The sequence below is a fragment of the Monopterus albus genome, unplaced genomic scaffold, assembly GCF_001952655.1.
Source record: "Monopterus albus unplaced genomic scaffold, M_albus_1.0 scaffold189.1, whole genome shotgun sequence".
Classification (NCBI taxonomy): domain Eukaryota; kingdom Metazoa; phylum Chordata; class Actinopteri; order Synbranchiformes; family Synbranchidae; genus Monopterus; species Monopterus albus.
This window is the reverse complement of record NW_018128069.1, coordinates 153,270-177,602: the sequence shown is the minus strand read 5'-3', so window position 1 is coordinate 177,602 and position 24,333 is coordinate 153,270. Positions and strand designations below refer to the sequence as shown.

Genomic DNA, 24,333 nt, shown 5'->3' with positions numbered 1-24,333 from the left:
GGAAGGCGCCCAGGAGGCATCCGACTTAGATGCCCGAGCCACCTCAGCTGGTTCCTCTCGATGTGGAGGAGCAGCGGTTCTACTCTGAGCTCCTCCCGGGTGACTGAGCTCCTCACCCTATCTCTAAGGCTGCGCCCGGAAATTTAAACAGACATTTGTATTTATTTTTACTTGAATTTTTATAGACAGAACATTTAGTCACTTCATTGAAAAATAATTGGCAGATTAATCAATAATGGAAGTAACTGTTAGTTGTAGCGTGAGATGTAAGTAGAACAAGAACTTAGAATTTTAGAGTTACTGGAACCACCGAGCATAAAGTAACTTTTAACAACAATAAAGACGTGATCTGACCGGAGGACAGGAGCACCGTCACTCTCTCCACAAAATCAAATTTACAAAATGTAAATAATTCATGAAATTAGTTCAAGTTCATTTGAACACAGACCTTGTAACTTTTCCAGTGCTGCTGCTGCCTCCCTAAGCTAATTTTACTACATGACCTGATGCTTCCTCGCAGTATTTCAGGTATTTGCGAGCACAGTGGTTCGTGCAGCACGGCTTACTACATTTTGAGCTGATGAGAACAACAGGCTGGTTTTCTCAGGGGCCAGCGTGGCACCAGTAGATCCACACTTTACAAACCAAACCCACCTGTGTGCACGACGGTACCTTATGTGAAAATAATTTGGATCTAGTCTGACTCAGGAGGGTTTGGGGCTCTTACTTTGGCATCGGTTAAGTCTTTCACTTGTGACGTGTGGCTGAAGGTGGTGGCCGGGTCTCATTACAGAGTGATGGTGTGACTACTGTTTACGGCATGACAGCCAAAGATTTCGCACCGTTTCTGTCCTGTCGACTGTTGTCCAACCCGGCCCAGAGTCACACAGTGTGCTGCAGTCTTCACAGAGTAATGCCTGGTTTCAGCGGCAGAGCCAAACGTTGCTGTGTTTCACTTTGCTCTGTTGTCGATGGTGCAGGATGTTCACATATGCTGTGTTTTTGCTGCTTCACTGTATTTTATTTTGGGTCTGGACCAGTTTGACAGATGGAAGTTTCATTTCCTTTAAAGGTACACTGATAAAACTTCTTAAATGTCAGTACCACTGCAGCGACCCACGGTGGACTGATCCAGCCTGAGCTTCATGCACATCAGTAGCGGAAGGACTTGTTCAGTATCAAACATCATTTTGGTCTTTTAAAATTTAGGCTGTGTGCTTTGATTTGTTTTGAAATGTTGTATTTGTATTGTTGAACTTTTGATACACCAAGGTTTTCCATAAGTGATTGTCCACTGTCGGTTCTGGATATTGTTTATTGGTGTGTCTGTTGATTTTTGTACTCTAAGGCTGGGTTTTGTATTCCTGCCTGGAAGCTTTGCCTGGAGCCAGAATCAGCCAGTCCATCAGTCAGAGTTTGGCCCTGTTTGTGTTTGAGCTCAACTCTGCTGATGATAGAAACTCATGCCACCTTTGACCACACATTGACTCTGGCTCCAAGCTGGACAGAACCAGGCTGTTTACATTGTTTATTTCGGTATGTGTGTATTTTCTTATGCTTAATGATGCTGTTCTCACTGATGCAAAGTGGCTCAATGTAATGCTGTTTGTCCACCGGGAGATGTAGTATGCTGCTCTCTACTGATGCGGTGTCGTACTACAGTGTATACGATCATGGATGGACATTGCAGGAATGTTTTTTGTTATGTGAATGGAATATTGGATATACAAAATATGGCACCTTTAAAAAACAAAGTTACAAAGTGCTTTACAGAAACAAAGAATAAAACTAACAGGCTCTTTGAAAGTTGTATTGACGCTGGTGTAGAAGATCACCAACCTCCTGGTGCATGTGTATTTTCTTCTTTCTCTCTTTAACTAATTTTACATTTTGTGTTTGGGTTCCTGACATTTGTTCATAGTTCTGTATCAGCACTGGAGCTAAAACATGAAGTAACCCTGTTTTTGAAACAGGACAGTCCCAGTAGACTGTTCAGGTTTTTCTCCATAGTGCCTTAATGTTCTGTTGAAGAACAGATGGGTCCGTTCACCTGCTGTGTGCTGATGTGCCAGTGAAGGAAGGCTGAAGAAAAGGTGCGTCCTAATGTTGGACTGGTGGGCGGACACATGAAATGATTCTGTTAAACTGTAGATGTCCACAGTGCTGTATACATCACATCACACAGAGCTCACATGACTTGTGTTGTTTTCCTACATTGTTTAAAGTGTGTTTAAACTACAAGCTGTGATTTGTTGCATGCTGTAAATTAAAGGCTCATTACACCATTTCTGTCCTAGTCTAATTTCAGGCTTGTATGAATGCAGCCTAAAAAGACCTGTTCTGATTCTGTCGTCAAACAACGTGTACATCTGTCAAAATATATCAAGAAAGAAATGTAACCAGATGTGGACATACAGATACAAAATAAAGAATGAAATAAACTACAAGTATCACACCACGGATGAAATGGTCTGGACACAACTGAGACATGACACTGGAAGAAAACACTTAAGTTTAACTTATGAACCATTTAACTAATTGTACTAGTTGCCTAAAATGGAAACAACAAAGACTGGCGTGTTTTTATTGTAAGGTTATGAAGCAGTTGGTCATTGTGGGCCTTTCACAGTACAAACATTCTGCATATTGTACAGTAGTTGGCTTATGCAGAAGCATTAGATGGTTGGTCAGGAAGGAAATGGCAGCTGCAGGTGAAACAGAGCTACCATGATATGAAGCTCTCTGCAGAGTGTGTGCTCTGTGTGCTGGCGTGATGAAGGGAGGGCAGGGCCTGATGGGAAATATGACTCATAGCTCCTTCTCTGGAGCTAATGTGATTGGATTAAACTACATCTGCAGCTGAGGGTGTGCAGAGTTCACCAGCACAAACACAAGAGCTCATGCCTGTAGAGGGCAAACACCGCACACACAGTCCAGCAACACATTCTTGGTTCTGGTTGATTATAATCTGGCTGGATTTGTTCACACTGAAATATCTCAACTAGCAGGTGTACTGTGAGGAAATGTACACATTCATTTTCTAGTATTGTGTAGTTTTGCTGATTGTTCCTCTCAGTATTTTAACACACATCAAGTGAGCTGAGTCTGGGGTCAAAGGCAAACAAACCAGGTGATCTGAACTACAGTGAGCACACCTGAAACATCGGGATAAACACTGTTATACAGTATGTCAAGATACAGAGAAGAACATCATGCTCCGCCTTGATGTGTGTGTGTGTGATAACTCGAGTCAAAATGGTGGACAAACCTTCTGTTTTGGTCATGTGCAAATATCAAAGTATTTGTAAAACTGTTGTAGCATCTTCACATCTCACCGTGAGCAGGACCATGGATTCTGTTCAGACTCAGTGAAAAGTGAGTACATTTACCTGAGCGCTGAAGTACACTCTGGAGGTATTTATACTTTACTTGAGTATTTACATGCCCTCCTACTTCATACTATGACTTCACTTCATGTCAGAGACAAACCTTGTACTTTTTACATGTATCTGATAACTTCAGTTCCTTTTCAGAATCAGATGAATCAAACCAAACACAGTAGAATCATCATACTCTATTGATCCTGGTCAGAAATCCACCAGCTACCCAGCAGGATGTAAAGTACTTCACAGTATAAGTATATAAGGTCGTTAACATCAGCTCCACCTTTACCAGCTGCAGCATTAAAGTGATGAACACAGTAACGCAGGGGTTTTCAAAGTCTAGGCCTGTGAGCCTCCCCTCAGACAGCATGAATACATGCGCACCCCCCCCCCCCCCCACCCTAAAAAAATAAATAGATAAAAAACACAGCCAGTATTGCTACGAATTTGTTTTATTATGTATGAACTTAAATTATACTTAAATTACGTATACACTTTTAGCAGGAGTTGCTGCAATTTTATGAACATGTTTAACAGTTCTAACACCTTTTAACATTTCAACACATTTAACACATTAACATTTGTATGAAAGTTAGCGGGGAAGCTCACCTCTATTTCAGTGGGAACAATGAGTTTGTGTCTTTGATGCGCATAGGCGGCTGATACGGGGATGCGCCGAAGAGAGGAACAAACGTAAATCATCCTCTACCTGTAGCCTTGAGCGGTGCTTGCTTTTCTTAAAGTCTTAATTGTTTTTTTCTGTGAGTTAAGTTCACTCAGCTTCATCTCAAAAAACTCCCTTGGCTCGGTCACTAAACTCGGGTGTTTTGTCTCAATGTGACGCCGGAGTTTACATGGTCTCATGCTGTCATTAGCTAGTACGACTTTGCAAATCACACACTGTGGATCGGGTGCATCTTCAGAACCAATCCATGAAAATCCAAATTTTAAATAATCATCATCATACTTTCTCTTTTTTCTTCCGCCAGGTTCTTTCTTCTCTGTTGCTGTACATACCACAAATCGATCCATTCTCCGTCACATTTATTAGCACCAATTTAGCTTTCTTTTCTTCTCCTTTACAAAAATGTTTCGCGCCTCCCCTGATGTACTCTGGCGCCCCCCAGGGGAGGTGCGCCTCACACTTTGAAAAAGCCTGCAGTAACGTATCAATCAGTAGGATCCAGTAGTATCAGAGACATTAATGTGACATGGGCCGATCTGCAGGATGAGTACTGGTACTTTGGATACTTTAACTATAAACCTCACATCACTGATGTTGCTACTTTAACTAAATCAAGTCCTTATATGATGATGCTGCACTTCTCTGTTTCTGACATCTGCCATGAGAATTCAATCCAGGCCACATAAAATCAGAACGATGTTTTCAAAGACAAATATTTCTGTGCACTAAATTCTATGCTACTGTATTTAAATTTCAGGTATTCAGTATTGTGCCCTAAGTATTCACTTTGCTTTTACGCACTGTCTACCATAAACACCTAAATTGTTTAAAACTGTCAAAAATCGAGACGTCGTGACTTGAGGTGTAATTAGCGCGCGCGGGGGGAGATAGGGGGGTGTTGGCCTGTCTTCTGTCTCCGTGGAAACCGTATCAAACAAGGAAGTCCTGTGCAGGTAAACGACATCGCGCCTGTTGTTTATTAACCTAATGCGTAATAAACAAAAGACCAGGCGGGAACTTTTCTCCCGCTGTTACTAAAATATTTCAACCGTGCGTCTATTATCGGACACAGCGTCTGCAGCGCTTTTCCTGTCTTTCTCCCGCCAGTTTCATTCCATCCACAGCGAACACCGAGCTGACTAGCGGACGGAAGCAGCGCATTAACGGTACACTTCCGTGAACTGTATCTACCTTCTGTCTGATGAACAACTGGCAGGCTTAACTCTTAAAAATGTGACTGGAAATACCCCTTAGCTCCATTGTCGGACAGCAGCATCAATTTGCCTAAATTAAAACATAGAATCCGCTCATACCAAAAAAAAAAAAAGCCATTTATATAAATTGAGGTATTTCAAAATACGGACAGTATTAGGCTACCTTGTATAGATGTAGAAGATTAATTTAAGTCGTTATTTTTCAGTATAGTTGAATATGTATCAGACATTAATTTTGTAACATGAACAAGCCAGTGTACTGTCAGTTTCACTGAAGGAAGTGAAGACCTAGTGTGACATAATGACTAGAGGATAAGTAGGTGATGGTCACAGCAAACCTGTCATTAGCTCAGGTTTAAGACAGTTTAGGCCTGTGTTGCCTGTAAATGTGGAAGAATTAGTCAGATCCTTAAGTACAGGTACTAAAACCAGAATGTGAAAATATTCCATTACAAGTAATATTTTGTTTAAGATTCTTATTAAGTAAAAGCACAGAAGTATTATCAGGAGCATACTTAATGTATTAAAGCACTTGTTTTGTAGAAAGGTTCCTCCGTGGATGTTCGGTCTGTGTTATTCCCTTTGACATGATCAGAGTATTGATCCTGAGTGATCAAAGCTTCAGTGACATTTTACGGTTACAGCTGCTTCTCTTAGAAGGTTCTGATACAAAATCTATTTTCGCTGGTGGGATTTCCCTCAGATCTGGTCATGTTGCATCATCTTCTCTTTCAGCTTCAAGCAGACATTGATTGAAATGAGACCACGTGAGAAGTGTAGAGAGAAAATGTCTCAAGTTTATCTCATGTTTTAATGTAAAATCCTGATGTGACCAGTAAAGTAGTTCAGTAAAAAGTCATATTTCCTTCTGATATGTAGTGCAGTAGAAGTATGGAAGAAAATATTCAAAGTACAAGCACATCATAAGTGGCTGCGTCCCTGGCCACTGGCTGTCTGATGTCTGAGGCTGATCCTGTTGCAGAGCTGCTCTCTGTGAATAGGAGCAGACTTTCACTATGTCTGATCATATGAAGGCAGTATATTGTAATTTTAATGCGAGATAATCTGATAGACTATTGACCCTGCAGTAGATTTACAGCTATGTGCTGTTATTATAGGAGAAAATTCACTTCTTTCTGCACCACAACAGCTTAAAAACATAAACAATAACAACACTAATACATTATTAAAAGAGTAGCCTACATACTGTACAAGCTGCACGAGACACAAGCAAGATGAACAGCAGCAATAAGAGCAGGGAGAAGGAGAAGTGTTGTATTAGGACTGTGTATTCAGGTCAAGTGGAGCTCATGGTCAACCTGTCCTCAGTCCTCAGGTGAGCTAACAGGATGCCCAGGTTCCAGGAGGCGGTGTCAGGTCAGCCTTTGGTTGCTAAGCGATACAACATCCTGCAGAGTCTGGGCCGAGGCAGTTTTGGGTCAGTTTATCTGGTCGAGGACACCAGAGCTGCAGACGGAGAGCAGCTGTGAGTAGATTCACTCCAGCACTTGTATTTTGTCTGAGAATTAACTGAGTGTTTTTACCTGAAGGCTGAGTTCAGGTGTTTCCAATGTGTGTGTGTCATTTCTTGGGAATGCAGCAGCCCGTCAGACTGATGCTGGGTTGATTTGTTGTATGTCTTCATGTGCAATACTAAAGTGTTTTTGCCATTTTGGATCTTTTACTATTCAAAGTGCTTTACAGTGAGACAGTAAGAAAAACAAAGGTGAAATGTAAAATAATAAAAAGAAAAAAAAAACAACAGATCTCATGTTTACAGTGGGGGAAGTCGGTGTCCAACATGTAGAAACTGTTTTTGTTTCACGTTTCCTGTGCAGCTGTTTACATGACGTAAGGACCAGACTGGCGTTCAGCCACAAAGGCTGCACAGAGGAGCAAACCACAATGTTTTCATCAATAGAAAGAATGATCAGGAAAACATATTGAACACAGTCCACTAGTTAGTCTCTTACCTGCGCTAATTAGAGCCAGCTAGGTGAGTGCACATTGCTGCCACACTGTCAGTGGGCCACACACCGGAGCTGCTGTCCAATTGCCTGACCAGGCAGTGAGAACACGAGCCAGAGGAGCAGAGGCCTGAGCACCACTGTAAACAATCCCAGTGGGAACCTTTGGGGGCTAGGAGATCAGCCAGGGGCCGCCAGACCATGGAGACAGCCGACGGTGTGTAAAGGCCTGGGTGCACTAAGAGCAACGCGTTCTAACCAAGGTGATTTCTATTAGCACTGGTGAGGGGGCCGGTCAGTGGACTTGCCTGGTGCAGGGCTTTGTCCTGCTGCATGTTCACTGCTTTATTTACTCCAATGTAATGCACACATAACATTTGTATCGATAAGTTGGAATATTATGACTATTATTATGGCTTGTTTATTATTATTATGACTTGTTCAGTTGCGCAGCTTTGAGTTAATTTCAGTGTGTGGTCTTATTTTCATGTGAATAGCTGCACTGGAGATGTCCTCTGTTGGGTGTCGAATCCCTGGAAGCTCTTGATGAGGCCCAGGTTTGTCTAGTGTTAAAGAAACGTTAATGTGGGAGATTTATGGTGAAAAGGAAGATGTTTTGTTTTCAGTTCAGATTCAAAGTGCATCCGACTTAAAGCACATTCACAAACTCCTACCTGTTAAACACATGTTATATACTGTATGATTCAGACTAGTTTCTCTCTCTGCACCTTGGAAAAATCAGTTGCTAAAAAAGGTCCACTTGTTTTTTGCCCAAAAGTTTTGACCACGTCTTATCATCCTCCTCAGCGGCTGGAGTCTCAGTAGTCGTTCAGATTTTAGTTTGACAGTTTCCTGCCTCATCACATCTCACTGTGAAGAAATGGGAATGAAGGAGAAGAAAGTCTGCTACTTTTTAATTGTAAAATGAAAATTCATCCTACATTTTTGATGGATCAGGACTAAATATCGTACTTGCCTGTATTGTAGATCTTGTATTTATAGACATATATTTGTTCTTGTGACACATTTCCGACAATTTGTGCAGAGGGAATGTAGACCTTTAGTCATGTAGTTACTTTGATGAATGAGTCACATGGGTAATTAATGGACTTTTAATAAAGAAATGAACTCAGAAAACATGAGTAAAGGACAGAGGTGGTCGGAGAGCAACATGTGGGACACTGAAGCTCACCCTGGTCTGCACCCGGTGGCTGGTGGAGGCAGTAGTGCAGAGCGTCAGCAGGTGGCAGCATCGGCCTGCTCACAAACACGTGCTGGTACTGCACATTCAAGTATGTTCCTGAGGTTCTGTGTCTGTAACAGGACCTCTCAGAGCTGATCTGAGCTCAGTGAAGCAGAGCGGGAAGCAGACATCTTCAGGTCAGAATCAAGTTACCACACCCCCCACACCAGACTGACTGCTGCTGAAACATTCAGCACCAGCGATGCACCTGCTGCATCTTGTCCCTCTGACGTGTTGATGCAAACAGTTTCCACCCGTCAGGGCGCGACTGAGACCTCAGCCCTGTGGTGCAGCTGGGAGCATCAGGACCCAGACATGTTCGATGTGAATAAGTACATGAAGCCAAATGGTGACACCATTTGTATACAAATACAGGTTCAGCTTAGGGTGTCTGACAAACACCTCTGTGTGTCTCCTCCTCTCTCGGTTCTGTCGCCTCTTTCAGCCCATCCAGAGCACACACACTCTGCTGTGTCTCAGCTGTCTGACTCTGGATGACAGGAACTACTGAGGTTTCAGTGAGAGATAACAACAGGCTACTGCTGCCTCCCTGCTCATGTGTTTTACTGTCAGAGGATTTCTCAGCTCCTGGTGCTGCTGTACGTCTGCAGCCGGAGTCTGGACTGTGCAGACAGAGTGTGTGTTTAAGTGTTGGTGCTGCAGACACGGGGAGACCTGTCAGGGCTGAGACTGATCTTTGATCCTTTTCTGAATTATTTCACAAATATTTTACCACCAGAATGTTGGACTCACTGCTCCAGTGTATGAATGCACAATACTACCGTATACTTCCAGTTATACTACGTGTACTTTGATCTTGGCCTGGATTTCTGCTCATCCTCAGGTGCACCCTCCTCCTCCTCATTATCTCCTGACAGTGTCTCTGATGCAGCTGCAGCCTCCGATCTGTCTCTTGGCTGTTGTCAGGCGTCCTTGGTGCTTCGCTGCAGGAGCTATCAGGGGACGAAGACCATGGTTCAATTTCTGTGGGCAGAGAGGATTCTGGGAATTTGTTCTGTTCTTCTTCAGTCAGACAAGAAAATCATAAAATGAAAAGAAATGTGAAGGAAGTTCTGTCACATGCATTTATATTGCCTTCAGAGAAACGCAGAATAAAGTTGCAATGATAAGCCAGTTAATAGACTTGAGAGAAAATTAAACAGCAGCTACAGTCTTTGTAGCATTCAAATGTTTAACAAAATAAAAAAGAATAATTACATAATCATAAGTAATTCAATAGGATTCTTACAACAGAAGAGCAACACAAAAAGTTGTTTTTTGTGCCTAAAACAAAAGTAGTGAGTGGAAAAAGTGCTGGAGGTCTTGGTGACAGAACGCTGCTAGTTCTGGACCAGCTGTTCACTCTGCTCCGAGCTGCAGGAAGATGACCTCGCACTCTGTTGCTGTTTGTTTGTCCAGCTCTGTGATCAGTCTGATGCAGGCTCAGAGTTTCACTGGTAACAGCTGACAGGGAGCAGAGTCGTAGCGTTCAGTGGAAATCGGTGGCATTACAGAGAAGTAGTGGAGTGGTTTGCGGCAGGGAAAGCGTGTCAGGGCTCTGAACATGTGCAGACATCAGACAGCAGGGGTTTGCTGACATGGTTTTTGTGAGGGGTTTTCTGTAGTTTTAGCTTGTAATGTCTCTGACTCTGTGGATGTGCAGCCTGCCAGCTCCGATGACGTCTGTCAGTAGCGGCATGTGCTAAGAAATAGACAGTTATGGAAACTCCAGAATAAGAGTCACAGAAAAATTCACCTCTAAACGGTAATTTTGCTGCTGTTCAGCAACTTGTTTTACTTCTACAAATACTATGACACCTCATAAATTGTATTTCTATCTCTTTATGAGCCAGTGTGCACCTTATTGCACATCCTTTTATTGTGTGTTAGTTCAGTGTTAACAGGCAAATTCACATTAAGCACCACCTGAACACTAGTATATTGGTAATCTCTGCTAGTCCTGTCATAGACTGGTGACCTGTCTGCGGTCCAGCTCTCGACTCCGACCCTCTACAGGGTATGTGGTATAGCACTGGATGGCTCAATGATAAGGCTGTAATGACAGTGTGGTGCTGAGGACCTCCCCCTGCTGTGACCACATCCTTGATGCCTTGTAAGTGGGAAACCAATCTAATGTTGGAAATTTCAGCCTGACTTTAATTTCCTCCCGTGACTCCATTTGACACGAGGTTTGCATGAGGTTTCTAATGTTTCTGTATGCACATGCTGTAGGAGTGTTGCTTTGTCTGCACACACTCAGTTAAGACTGAGTGATCACCAGCACTTGGTCACAGTATGTGTACCAGTACAGTTTGACTGATTCACACTCTGTGTGCCCAGAGACACCGGTTAGTGTCTGACACATGCAGGGACAGTGCGGTTTAGTAAAGCAATCGATCCTTCCTGAACTATTTGGACCCGCAGTCAAGAGACTGTGGGCATGCTGCTCAAGGGCACTGAGTGGGCATTGCTACCACTGAAGAACTGTTTTCTGCCTCTGGAGCTGGACCATGAGGGGTCTTTGTGTTGGCAGAAGACAGATGGTGAGTCTGTGTTTGGAGCTGTCATCTCTGCCCTTTCACCATCTGACAGGTCTCAGCCCTGTCTCTCCTGGTCTGCCAGATTTAGATATGGTGCCTCGATCAGTGTGTCAGCATTAGCTCATAAATCTCTGTGATTCACAAACAAAACCTGAGCTTTGCAACTTTGTTTTTTGTCTGTGTGTCATGTCAAGTTTGTGTCAGTCGTGAAGCAGCGAGCTGCTCCTCTTACCTGACAGGCTATGAAACCCATTGGGGTAAAAACAAAAACAACAGAGGCTTCAGAGAACAAAACCAGAACGATAAGAGCGGCAGGTCTGTATTTAGGAGGTTTCTGATGTGCTGTGATGCCGGCTGCCTGTCAGCATGTGGTATCCATGGCGACAGGAGAGCAGCGCTGTTCACTTTTATCCCAGCTTCCACATCTCACTTTGTCAGTGAGCTGCAAAAACCAGAGGAAGGAGCTTTGTGAGCATTTCAGCACTTGTCTGCCCACAGATGCAGGAGGTGGCTCCTTCTTCACTGGTAACCGAATTTTCACCTGGGAAACCCTGAGACAGGAAGATTTATCATAGCATGTTTTTTGTTAGCGGGGATCAGCTGCTGCTTACCGAGAACACCCTGACCAACCTGCAAACATTTTGCAGTCATTGAAATGTTTGTTTCAAGTAGCCTGATAATGAGACTAAATTTGCCCTAGAAGTCGCAGTTTAGTCCACTTAGATCTACATCATTTCATTATAATAATAATAAGGTGTACTTATATAGCACATTTAAAACAGCAAAGCTGAGTCCAAGGTGCCTTACAAACAAATCGAAGTACAAAAATGATCATAAATACCAAATTAAAAGCAAGTTGTTTTTTTATTGATTCCCATGATCAGTTTGATTTGTTCTGCCTGTGGCGGCAGCTAATGTTCCTCTTGCTGATGGAACAGCTGCATCCTGCACCAGATGTGTCACCAAACTACTGTTTTTGTCTGTGCGGTATCTTCTCATTAGCTCACTGTCAGTAAGTGTACAACACCTCCTGCTCAGAAGCTGCACACCTCTTGGTCTGATGTCTCCTGAGCAGTCAGGACTCCTCTGGAGCTGGAGACAGGAGGGCTTTCCTGTGTTGGGCACGTCAATACAAGGCTCTGACCTTTACTCCTAAAAGCAGGAGCAGAATATTAGAAGTGCGTTCCTTCTCTGTGACGTCTGATAAATACTGTCCCTGAACCATTTCAGTTCATACTGCGCTCATTTGTTGTGAAGTGTTTTGTACTGCTTCAGTTTTCGAGCATGAACAGACAGAAACCCTCGGCATGGGATTTTCAATCACACAGAACTACAGGGCTGCAACAGTTATCTTCTTTATCAATAAAGTTTTTTAATAATTGATTGTTCAGTCAATAAAATGTCAGACTCGTGATTGTTCTAGCAGAATCATGTTACACTGGCTGGAGTCTTCACCTGTCCACATACTTTTGGCCATGTTTGCCTTGTCAGCAGTTACATAACTAAACATCCCTAATCTAAATGAGCTGTGCACAGACATGTGAGCAAGTGTCAGTGAAGCGACTCCTCTGAGGCTACCCGACCTTTGTCGACCTGTGTGCACCTGGCCTTTCTGTTTTTAACTGCACACTGAACAAAGATGCAGACTGCAGCTGTTGCAAAGCCTGCTGGGACATAATTTGTTGATTTGTTTAAAGCTGATGTTGCAATTCAGTCATTAAATATCGTAGGAAACTTTTTTTTTACAGTAGGCTTCTTTGCTTCCCATTAGTCAGGCCAATCGTGGCTTAGCTTCGGCAGAGGTGGGTTAACACCGGCATTGTAAATGTCAGCCATCCACAAGCCAAACGCACGTTTTCATGGGCAGCCAGGAACACATCTGCAGTGTAATTCTTCATAAATCTGTTTTAGGTTTTAGATATGAGCATTGGTGGTTCAGTGGTAGAATTCTCGCCTGCCATGCGGGAGGCCTGGGTTTGATTCCTGTCCAATGCAGTATGCTTTTGGGAGGTGACATTTGTGTGGTGGGTAGAGCAGTCGTCTCCCAACCGGAAGGTTGAAGGTTCGAATCTCGGTGCCTGCAGTCCACATATCGAAGTTTCCTTGGACAAGACACTGAACCACCGATGGTTAGAGCTAGCGGTTGAGTTGGCGCCGCAGATGTACCAGAAACAAATTCCTTTTATGTAACATACTTGGCCAGTAAAGGTGATTATCCTTATCGTTATCCTTGATCATCAGAAAAAGTTTGTTGTCTAGTGCAAAACAAAATGTGTCTTTGGCTCCCACTGGTTCCCATAGACTATCCAAGTAAGTGGGCTGTGTGTGCTGTGTTAGAGCTCCTCGTGGTACTGGCCCCTGTTGGTTCTGTCTATTCTCCTCCATCATACTTTGAACTATGCTGTGTTTTAAACTGTCTTCCCAAGTATTTTGTGTAACAGCATGTCTGCAATATTTTCTCCAGTACTACAACCAGTACTGACAAAAATACAAAACCAGTATCATTTATTTCTCCTCTCCCTTCTTCATGGTCTTGTTTTCCTCCACTGTCCCTACATTTAAGTAACAGTAGAAAGTGGTCAGTGTTTTACTGGACCTGGCTCATAAAGTTTAATGACACTAAACCACAATATCCCTCCCCTTTTTATACTTGTGCACTTAGATTTCCAGCTTGGCTCCCCCAGGGGGAGACCTCAGAGCCTCAAACATTTTGCACCCTTCAGAAAATCCACTCAGAGCTGGATGTGAGCGTTTCGTGTGAACTTGTCACCAACTGTGTAAGCACGCTGCTGAGTGATTGATCACTGCCGCTCGTCCCCGCCCACCCTGCTGACACCCTCACATCCCACTGTGTGTTGTGTCAGGGTGGCGGGCTGGTATATTCACTTCGTGCTCAGCTTTTAGGCAGATCTACTCCTCAATAAACAACACAAGTTGTGCGGAGCCACCAGTGACAGAAATCTCAGTGAGACTACAGAGCTGGACTCCTGCTGAGACACCAAGCCTTAGGGACACACTGAGACAAACGTCTTCACCTCACCAGCTCCCCCACCTCCCCATCTATTCTATAATTGGTGTTCAAGTCAGAGGGGGGCAGGGACGGTGTGCTGAGAGAGGCGCAGATAGTTTGCTTCCCCTTATTTTGGTTGTTCAATGAAGCCTGCTGGTTTCAGTGCAGCTGTCTGGTCATCCTCATGTTTGCCTGACAGACAAGTGAGTGCAGCTCAAAGGATTCAGAGCAGAATTCATTTATCAGGGGTGATCATTTTGTTACAAGGTTAGTAAGGCCAAATACAACTAGGTGACAGCTGAAAGGACAGACCACCACCCAGAGCCTTGTCAAGGCCGTGCCTCCTCTGCTGGAGGGAGGAAACATCCTCCTTCCAAACCAGATCCCCTTGCTGTGTCCAAACCCCTGTGTCGTCCTCATGAAACCATTCAGTGACCTAGGGAATAAAAAGATCATCAGGACAATGATCAGCTGATTGATCAGTGACCCTGCTGTTTGGATTTCCACTTACTCAGTCAGGAGGCTCCTCTAATCTGGGACCGTCTGTATCTTACAATGTCTAATGTGTTGTTTTGTTTGAAAATTGAATTTTTTACAAACACACTAGTTGAAATTTACCAGAAAGTTCTAATTTGGTTTTGTCTGTCTCCCAGAACAATTTCAACACTGAGACAAACGTCTTCACCTCACCAGCTCCCCCACCTCCCCATCTATTCTATAATTGGTGTTCAAGTCAGAGGGGGGCAGGGACGGTGTGCTGAGAGAGGCGCAGATAGTTTGCTTCCCCTTATTTTGGTTGTTCAATGAAGCCTGCTGGTTTCAGTGCAGCTGTCTGGTCATCCTCATGTTTGCCTGACAGACAAGTGAGTGCAGCTCAAAGGATTCAGAGCAGAATTCATTTATCAGGGGTGATCATTTTGTTACAAGGTTAGTAAGGCCAAATACAACTAGGTGACAGCTGAAAGGACAGACCACCACCCAGAGCCTTGTCAAGGCCGTGCCTCCTCTGCTGGAGGTAGGAAACATCCTCCTTCCAAACCAGATCCCCTTGCTGTGTCCAAACCCCTGTGTCGTCCTCATGAAACCATTCAGTGACCTAGGGAATAAAAAGATCATCAGGACAATGATCAGCTGATTGATCAGTGACCCTGCTGTTTGGATTTCCACTTAGTCAGTCAGGAGGCTCCTCTAATCTGGGACCGTCTGTATCTTACAATGTCTAATGTGTTGTTTTGTTTGAAGATTGAATTTGAGCGCAGAACCAGGAAGTCAGCAGAGCGCCTGTGGAGAGACGAACTGGTGGAAGAAGGCCCCCTTCATGTCTGAGGGAGCAGTGGGCCAGTCTGCCAGTGGAGTGGTGCAGGAATCCTATCAAAGTCTGTAGGAAGCACCTGACAGCAGGTGTTTCCTCCAAAGGTCTTGACACCAAATATGAAGTCTACAGTAGGCTGCCAGTCATTGTCATTTCTCTTTATTGCAATTTATTTCAGTTGTTGAATTGTGGAGACCAAATATTTTTGTCAGTTTCAGCTTATAGATAATTGCGACTTTTTAATGCGCCGATATTTTAGAGTGGGACCAGCAGAACAGCTGAGTTTGTTCATCTTCTGCCATCACCTGCGACAGCACTGCTGAGCTGTCACATGTTCCTGTCAGGACAATGTTAGAGGAGTAGAGCTGCACACCTGAAGGTTCGTAGTCTGGTCATGAGAGCTGAAATGTCCGTTCACAAACACTTTCCTTCAAAAAACTCCACTCAAACAATCTTATTGATGACAATCTTATGTTCGTGTAGCCATGAACATGGAATAACGTGTGGTACGAGTTGTTGGATACCAGAGCATGTTCCATCTTCACTCATTGGCTGCATTCATGGCCTCCAGACCACAGCATGTAACACCAAGCCAAAACCTCTAATACTGGGCAGACATCACATGTTCACATGCTGTAGGAGCTGTGTCTTCTTTCTGTCTGCGTGTTCTGGTTCTTCTGCCGGGCTCGTCGGGCTTGACCTCCAGCAGCCAGGAGTCTCCTGCTGTGGGACACGATGCTCCGTGTGTGCAGGTTTCCAGCTCACTCTGAGCTGTTGACGGCCCAGCTTGTGTGTTTCTGCTCTCAGGAACTTCTCGGCTTTAATCAGTCACACTCCAAACAGACTGTCGCTGCGGTTGCTCAGCAACAGAGTCGGCACTCCTGGCTGGGTGAAGAGCTTCTCGCTGCAAAGTAAAAAAGAAAGCGCCTCTCAGGGAGGAGTGAATGAAGTGGATGAAATGGATTTTTTAGCTGTAGATTATTAATTCAGGCTGTAAATTAGATTTTCCAGCAGCTCTTTGGTTTCAACAAAGAATCAAAGCAGTGAACAGACTGGGAACTGCTGCCAGGCTGTGGACTCGTCGAACAGACGGCTACCCTCTGTCAGCTCACGCTGGTGACCTGGTTCCTCAAAGTGCCAGAACACAAAGCGACATATTGACTGAGGTTCTGAGGCCCATTTTTTGGCACTAAACAGTGAAACTGCAGGAGTTTTTTTTTTTTTTTTTTTATCAAGGAGTCCCAGTCTGGTTTGTGGCAGAGAGAAAGAAGAAAAGCAGCACCACAGGAAGTTGGCATTTGGTCTCATGCAGTATGTTTTTTAATTTGTTCCATTCATGGATGCACAATAAGGGAGTGGAGAACACAGATTTATTCTCAGCTATATCTCGGTCACGTGTGTAGTACAGGCACCAGGTTCATATAAGCGGAAGTGCATCCACATGAGCACAGCTGCGACTGTGCTCAGTTACTTCATTAGTGTTGGTAAACTGGAAATCTGCCAGTGCCACAATATTTTGTGCACCTGAGGGTGATTTGTGGCAGGTTTAGTAAATATCCCCCGAAGTGGTGAGACAGTGGCACTGATGAAACAGCTGTGGACCCCCACAACAGACACATCATCTGAGTCCATGTAATGTGATGGATCACAGAAGTATCAGCCACCAGGACAGAGTTCATATGGTGATACAGTTGTACCTTGAACTAAACCGTTAACACTGTTTAACTTTCTTAGGCCATGCTGACACACAGAACATAGCTGTGGGAACCCTCACTGGTCTCGCCGCCCTCCTTAACCTCTGCCCTCTGTGTCCTGCAGGAAGGTGTTGAAGCAGATTCCTCTGGGCAACCTTCGGCCCGATGAGACAGTCCAAGCTGCGCAGGAAGCCCAGCTGCTGTCTCAGCTGCACCACCCAGCCATCCTCACCTTCTACCACAGCTTCCTGGAGAGAGACGCCTTCTGCATCATCACCGAGTACTGCCAGGTAACAGCAGTACAGTGCTCGGGACATCGTTCTGCTTAGAAAGTCATGTCCCCCTTCACCCTGAAATGTGAGTCGGCTCAGTTCAGCATTGGTTGGAAAAGTGAAAAGTAAACTAGAGGAGACTCCACCGTTTAGTCACCTAGTCATTACAGGCAGATGTGCACTTCTCAGTCTAAAGAGCCTTCCTCATCTTGGTTATGTTTATTTTATTTTGATTTATAATAATGTGACATAAAATGTAAATATGAAACATCTGACTACAGGTGTCATTAAAAACATGTGCAGCCTGAGGAAATGGTACTTAAGCTTTTAAATGTCATATTTTCTATAATGATGTTTGTTTTTTTTACTTCAGTCTGGATTTATTGCCAGCATGACATCGTGGCAGCCATTTTACACTGCAGTAATAATAACAATGGCTCAGTTGTTTTTACATAGTAAGTGCATGCAGAGAGAAGCATGAGGATGCTCCTAGAGGGGCGTATTAATGTGCAGAAACACACGAGTGTCTCATTAGCTCGTCTCAGAGAGAGGAGTAAGGGTTACCTTCACTGCAAGAGTAAGTCTGTGGGTATGAGAGTAGTGCACGCTGCCTCTCTGCTCACTGCTGCTGCTTTAACCTCATTTCTTCACCTCAAGAGAAAATGAAGCCGTGATGAAACTGGACCTCCCCGCCCCCCCGGCTGCTGTCTAGATTACAACAAGTCAGGTCTTCAGCAACTCCTCTCCACTAATGAATCTCTCCCTGCCTCCATCTCCAGCCTTGTGCTCCTCTCCCCCTCTCTTCTCATCAACCACGTCATCTGGCGGTGGTCCCCCCTCATTATCCAGCTCTCCTCCCCCTGCTGCTGCTCTGTTCCCCTTCACCCCACCCATCGCTTAGACTCTGAAGCGTTAACTCCCCCTCTCCCTCCTGCAGAACAATCCACAGAGCATCAGACACGTCGCTGGGTGGTGTCTGACCATTAAATTACAGCAAACACTGATTTCTCATAGACATTCAGAAAGTCTCTTGGGTAAAAACATGTGTGCACTCAGAGACCCCTCAGAGCTTTTGTTTATAGTCAGACCATTACCCACAATCCCCTTCAGAGTTGTGGGGCACACTGCAGGTTATTAAACTGAACAGAGGAGTCAGGTCTGGCTGTAAGTATGAAGAAAAACAAAGTGCCAAAAGAAAGAAGCTCTAAGATGCTTTTAAAGGGATACTGCAAAGTGCTGTGCACAAACACAAGAAGGCTCAACCTTTACTGTCATTTCATCCATGTACGAAGTACACAGTGAAACCAAATCTCCTTACTTCAAGAATTCTGGTAAGGATAAGATCTATGGTAAATATAAAAACAGATAAACTGTCTAGGAACAACACCCCAGTAAAAAGTGTTATGTCTTGAAGGACGAGCAGCCAGAATTTACGGCTTTTACTGTCTGAAGTTCAGGGAGCCTTACTGTTTAGCCTGACAGCCTGTGGAAGAGGTGCTACATGGTCTGGATGAGCAGGCTCTGATACCGTGGTATCTCTCTAAGTGATGCCTAGTGCCTTCTGTCGGTAAAGGTGTCGTCCAGTGATGGAAGAATGGAGCCTGTGATCCTCTCCTCTCTTTTCCAATCAGCAGAGGCACAGTTTCCATAGCACTCTCTCTATGTAGGAGGTGGTGAGAGCATGTGGTGGGGGTTACTTTCTTCAGTCATCACAGGAAGTAGAGGTGTTGCTGGGCTTTTTGTGATGTGATGTGGTTAGATCCTTTGTAATTTGTGCGCTGAGAAATGTTGTGTCTGGTTCATGTTCTACCAAAGAGCTGTCTATCTGTAGAGGACTGTGAACTGGTTGGGACTTTCTGAAGTGCACAGTACTCACCTTCGTTTTGTTGATGTTAAGAGACAGACTGTTGTCGTTGCACCATGACGTCAGTAGTCTGACTTCCTCCCTGTATGCTGACTCATTGTTGTGTTTCACGAGTTTGTTCCAGCTTTGTCCAGGTCTGCTCTTAGATTCAGTCTGGTGCTGTGCTCACTGATCCAGCCAGAGGCCTGTGGCTCAGATTAAGAATAAGGACGACCTGGGTGATGCGGCCATGCTGGTGAGCAGCTGTGCAGGTCGTAATAAGTCGGATTCTTGATCACCCTGGCAATGTCAGCTGCTGCTACAAGTAAAAGTAGTCAGTAGTCGGAGTACTCAGTGCAAACAAAAGACCTGTGACTGTTATAACACCGGAGCTGATTTTAGCTGTTTTGTATGTTTTTACATGGGACTAACTAATGATTGTTTTCACTGTGGGTCAAAAATAACAAGTCATCTCAGTTCAACCTGTTTTGTCACTGTTGGGCAGTTTGATGTCCAACAAAGCACGGTGCTGATAAACTCTTCGTACTGTAAAAGTCTTAACTGATAACGACAGTATTGTATCTGTCAGGTAAATACAGGGCAGCCAGTACAACAAATGTAGGTTTGTAGTTTCCACCGCTGGTTGGTTTGAATGAAAGGGGGACAGGCCAGATCCTGTAGGCCAGTTTCACACCTATAACCGCCCACCTCCACCCCCCAGGACCGGGATCTGGACTGTAAACTGGAGGAGTTTAGACGAGCTGGGAGAAGCCTCCCCGAAATCCAGGTCATCGACTGGCTCATCCAGCTGCTGCTCGGCCTTCACTACATGCATGACAGGTGGGGATACGTTTGCCATGCCAACATGCACTCCTCCCCTGCCTCAGGTTTTTTCTTTTTTCTTTTGTCCACCCTCAGAGTGTTACAGTAGCTGGTTGGAGGTCAAAGGTCATCCAGTCTGACTGTCCAACAGCTCCACATCACATGATAAATCAATCAAACAATAATTTTTTATTTTTTTTATTTATTCACATTTCTTTGACTGCTGCGCTGGTTTCTGCAGGCGGATCCTCCACAGAGATCTGAAGTCCAAGAACATCTTTCTGAAACGAAACCTTGTTAAAATTGGTGAGTTTCCTCTGCTGCAAGGGCTCATGGGACTTTGTTTGTGTTTGTTTGAAATCTTACTCAACATACTGTCACATCCTTCGCATTAACAACAATGAACATAAACCTCCAGTTAATGAGGAGCACACATTCCGGCAGGAAAGAGCCGAGCTCCTCTTCACCAGATTGAGCTTGAGTGTGAACTGAGCAGATTGTTGTTGCTGCTGCCGTCTGCAGTTTTGGACTTGAACCAAAACTCTCTGCTGGCAGCTTTTAGTTTGCTGATCACCAGCTGTACACACAGAGCAGAGATGCACAGCAGGGAGACAAGCTACATGTTGGTAAACTGTGAATATGTGTCTCCCTCCACCTGACTCAGACGGTCTGACACCTCCTGTGGATTTTAATGTTTGCAGTTGATGAGTCCTGATCTGTTTCGACTTGCATCTCGCACAGGTCACATTTTCCAAATATCTACTCCAGTGTTGCTTTGCCCAGCACAGCAAAAATGTGAATAGCTATTACTGTGTATAAACCATATAATGTACAGTATAATAAGGTATTGCAGACAAAGAAGAACTGTTAACACCCTTAGTCCCCCCGCAACTGTTCCAACTTCTCCTATGAAGACTTAGTGTTTTATAATTCCATCCTGCATATTGTCATTGTTGATGTGTTTCTGCACTGCTCCTCTTCCTCCACCTCTGTGCCCACAGACGACTTAGCTGTTCACTAATGCATTCATCACGCTAAAATCTGATTACAGCTGCAGTTAGAAACCGTGTTACTGATTATAATTAGGAAGAGTTGGTGATGTGCTACCAAAATATTTGCTTGTTTTTACCATGAAATCTCTTCACACTTTTCCTGCTGTTACGAGACATCACATTATTCCTACTCCAGTTTGCTGCAACTTTCTCATTAGTGCACAAAATAAAGGAATCTCATTAACAAGACACATCTCTGTGTTGTTCTAACAAGAATCAGGTTGTAATGGCCCACGATCTGTTTCCAGGTGATTTTGGAGTTTCCTGCCTGCTGATGGGATCATGTGACCTGGCCACCACCTTCACTGGGACTCTGTACTACATGAGTCCAGAGGTGCTGACCCACCAGGGCTACGACTCCAAGTCTGACATCTGGTAACACCGATGTTATTCTGTAGTTTGATTCTCTATGACAAATCCCACAAACACCAGATCCAAGAGTACGTTGATCGTTCTGACTTCCCTCCACTGTCTGTGGCCCTCAGCTCCAAGCCCACTGGCTCCGAGGATGTAGAGCTTTAAAAACATCTCACAAATGTAATGTTTCATTTTTTTAAAAGTCTCAGCAGTTCCTTGAAACAGCTGCTCACTGTAGTTTCTAGCAAACAAACAGGAGGAAGCAGTGCATCTGTTGGGGACTCTTCCACATTTGGTCCATAGTGAGTACTAGTGGCAGCAGGACGGTGAGTGTAGGATGGAGTCAGAGTACAGCAGTGTATGTTCATGGTCGTGAGGGAACATGTCACCCCGTGTACTTTAATAGTGTCTGGACACAGAAGAGCTGTCTGGCACATTTATTTCTCTCCATCAGATGTTTCATTGTCAAGATCCTACTGTATTTGTTATTTATTTTGTAGCAGTGACATAAAGCCATTGGTTTTGTCACAGGTATGATCCTCAGTCATGGGACATAAATTTAACTGAAACTATGTTTGGTTTTAATTCCCCAGAAATTTCACTAGTTTGAAGGTTTAACAGGCTGAGACAGTTTGAGCTTCACCAGGCTGGATGCTCTCTGTCTCTGGGGTCTAAGCCTCATTCAGATGTGACTGAATGTCAGCTGCAAAACATACATATGATTCTTCTAGAGAGCATGAAGAAATAACAGCAAATAACATGAAATATCAGGTAGAGTTTGTTGGTTATTCTGCACTTTAGTGGTTGGTTTGCATTTCGTTGTGGTTTCTTCGTGTCTCTTGTGTTTCTTGGTGGTCGGTTTGTGTCCCTTTCTGGTCATTGCAGGGAGCTCTGGTGTTCACACTTCTTTTCTCCTCTCACGTCAGAACACACCTGATTCCACATGCGCTTAGGTCCATCCTGTTCCACTCGGGTATTGGACCTGTTGACACATACAGAGGGAGGATAGATGGGCTGTTTGTTTAGTTGTTGTTGTTGCAGGAAGGAAAGCAAATTCATCAGTTGCAGGTTGCCATCAGTAGTCAGTTGACCAGTCTCAGAACTGGACTCAGTGACTTGTACTTTCTACAGTGGAAGAGTCACTGATTTTACAGGCAAAGGGACTGAACCCTCCTGTAGATTCATGCATATGAGTTCGAAGTCATGTTTTCTGCAGATGTTTCTTCCACCTTGGTGGAACATCTGAGAGTCTGATGAGACAAGTCTGATTTCTGCTGTGTCCCTGAGAGGGGAGGAGCAGATTGAAACAGAAATGAGAGTGTCCTGACAGGACAACAAATCAGACGCTTTCTCTGAGATCAAGTCATGTCACTGAGGGATGATTAAACAGGAAACAGAGTACAGAAGCTGGATCGACAGAGTGAAGGATGAGGCGACCACACCAATACTTTGTAATGCTCCTAACCCGATCAGTTCTTCTTGCAGATTCATGTCATCGCTACACTGTTATGAAAGTGGTGATGAAGTCCTTTGGTACCTGTGTTGTGCGGCAGGGCCCTGGGCTGCCTCCTCTATGAGATGTGCTGTTTGACCCATGCCTTCCAGGGTCCAAGCTTCCTGTCTGTGGTGATGAAGATCGTGGAGGGAGAAAGCCCGGCGCTGCCTGCTGCATACACTCCGGACCTGAACTCAGTCATGCAGAGGTGAGGAGGAGCCCAGCTGACTTCACTGTGAAGCCCCTGATGGTTTATCCTGTTACAGACAACTCACATGGAACTGATTCGTTCATACCGAGGATGTGCAGAATTACGGCTGGTGCTTAGCCTCTGACCTCATAGTGCCCATGTCCTCACATCATGGACGGATTAGCAGACAGCGGGCCCCACCACCCCTCTACATAGGAGCAAGTGTAAAAGTGACTCTTGGTAGTTTTGTGTCTCTCAAGTTGTTTTGCAACTCCTGTAGTTTGTCATTTTACATCTCACTTGAATCATTTTGCATCTCTTTTTTTGGGTATGCTGCAGGGGCGCTCCAGGGGCCTCCTTCACCCCCTGGACCTGTACAGTTTCCACTAAAACCCCAAACCGATGCAACATGTAGTGTGTTTGAATTCTGGCCTTGCAGTTTCCCTCAGTGTTTCCCTGTACACTGAGCTGCTGTTTGTTCGTTTTTCTGAGGCAGAATGCTGCAGAAACAACCGTCATCCAGACCATCGGCTGCAGAGATTCTCAAGACCAAGTTCATGAAGGAGAACATGCAGGTTGGACGCTCCAGTTACTCTTCACACACAAATGCATTGGTGTCTGCTAAGATTTAATTCAGTAAGGGTGAAACCACATAAAGTAGGTGTGCTCCACTCCTGCTGCTCAGGCTGAAACTTAGAAATCAGACTGACCAGCTCATTTCACACATCACAGTCACAGAGGAGTCTCAGAGATCGCAAAGTGCTGCTGCTGTGTTCGAGGACCCCTTGATCTGGTTTCATGCTAGTTTGCAATGATGACAGTTTGGTTTGTCATGTGAGGGACAAAGGTCATCTGCAGGAGCAAGGACATCTATATTTATGGTGTGTATCTCCATGCTGCACATGCTGCATTTATATTATGGCTGTCAGTCTGGTCCAGAGATGAGCAGTTTACCAACAACTGGCCAGACTTGTGTGGCCTTTGTTGTGGATATTTATATTTGTCAAAGGATTCATTCTAATCTTCTAGGTGAACTGGAGTTGACCTCAATACTTGTTGGAAATACACACAAAAAATATGTAGTGGTGATAGAATGAGCAGTTCATTTTTAGCTGTCAACTCAGTCATGCAACAGCTAATTTTATGTAGACAGTCTAGTCAACTGTCTATATCAAAACTAGTTAAATTTGACTGAGGTTGGGACTGACCAGTTTAAACATCCCCTCCAGATGTATTTAAATGACTCTGCTAAAT

General features: G+C 44.4%; 1 protein-coding gene and 1 non-coding gene across 2 annotated transcripts in view; both read left to right on the top strand.

The window, feature by feature from the left end:
• Nucleotides 1-4,973: 4,973 nt before the first annotated feature.
• Nucleotides 4,974-24,333, top strand: part of nek11 (NIMA-related kinase 11) — a 52,574-nt gene continuing 33,214 nt past the window's right edge. Inside the window, exons 1-8 of the mRNA XM_020617390.1 lie at nucleotides 4,974-5,234; nucleotides 6,612-6,768; nucleotides 17,173-17,338; nucleotides 19,885-20,003; nucleotides 20,227-20,291; nucleotides 21,286-21,412; nucleotides 22,948-23,097; nucleotides 23,576-23,654. Of these exons, the coding sequence (XP_020473046.1) occupies nucleotides 6,632-6,768; nucleotides 17,173-17,338; nucleotides 19,885-20,003; nucleotides 20,227-20,291; nucleotides 21,286-21,412; nucleotides 22,948-23,097; nucleotides 23,576-23,654 (843 nt within the window). The 5' untranslated portion in view covers nucleotides 4,974-5,234; nucleotides 6,612-6,631. The remainder of the gene's footprint in view (nucleotides 5,235-6,611; nucleotides 6,769-17,172; nucleotides 17,339-19,884; nucleotides 20,004-20,226; nucleotides 20,292-21,285; nucleotides 21,413-22,947; nucleotides 23,098-23,575; nucleotides 23,655-24,333) is intronic.
• On the top strand, nucleotides 12,957-13,027 carry trnag-gcc (transfer RNA glycine (anticodon GCC)). The gene has a single exon. It is a non-coding gene; the product is annotated as a tRNA-Gly (tRNA).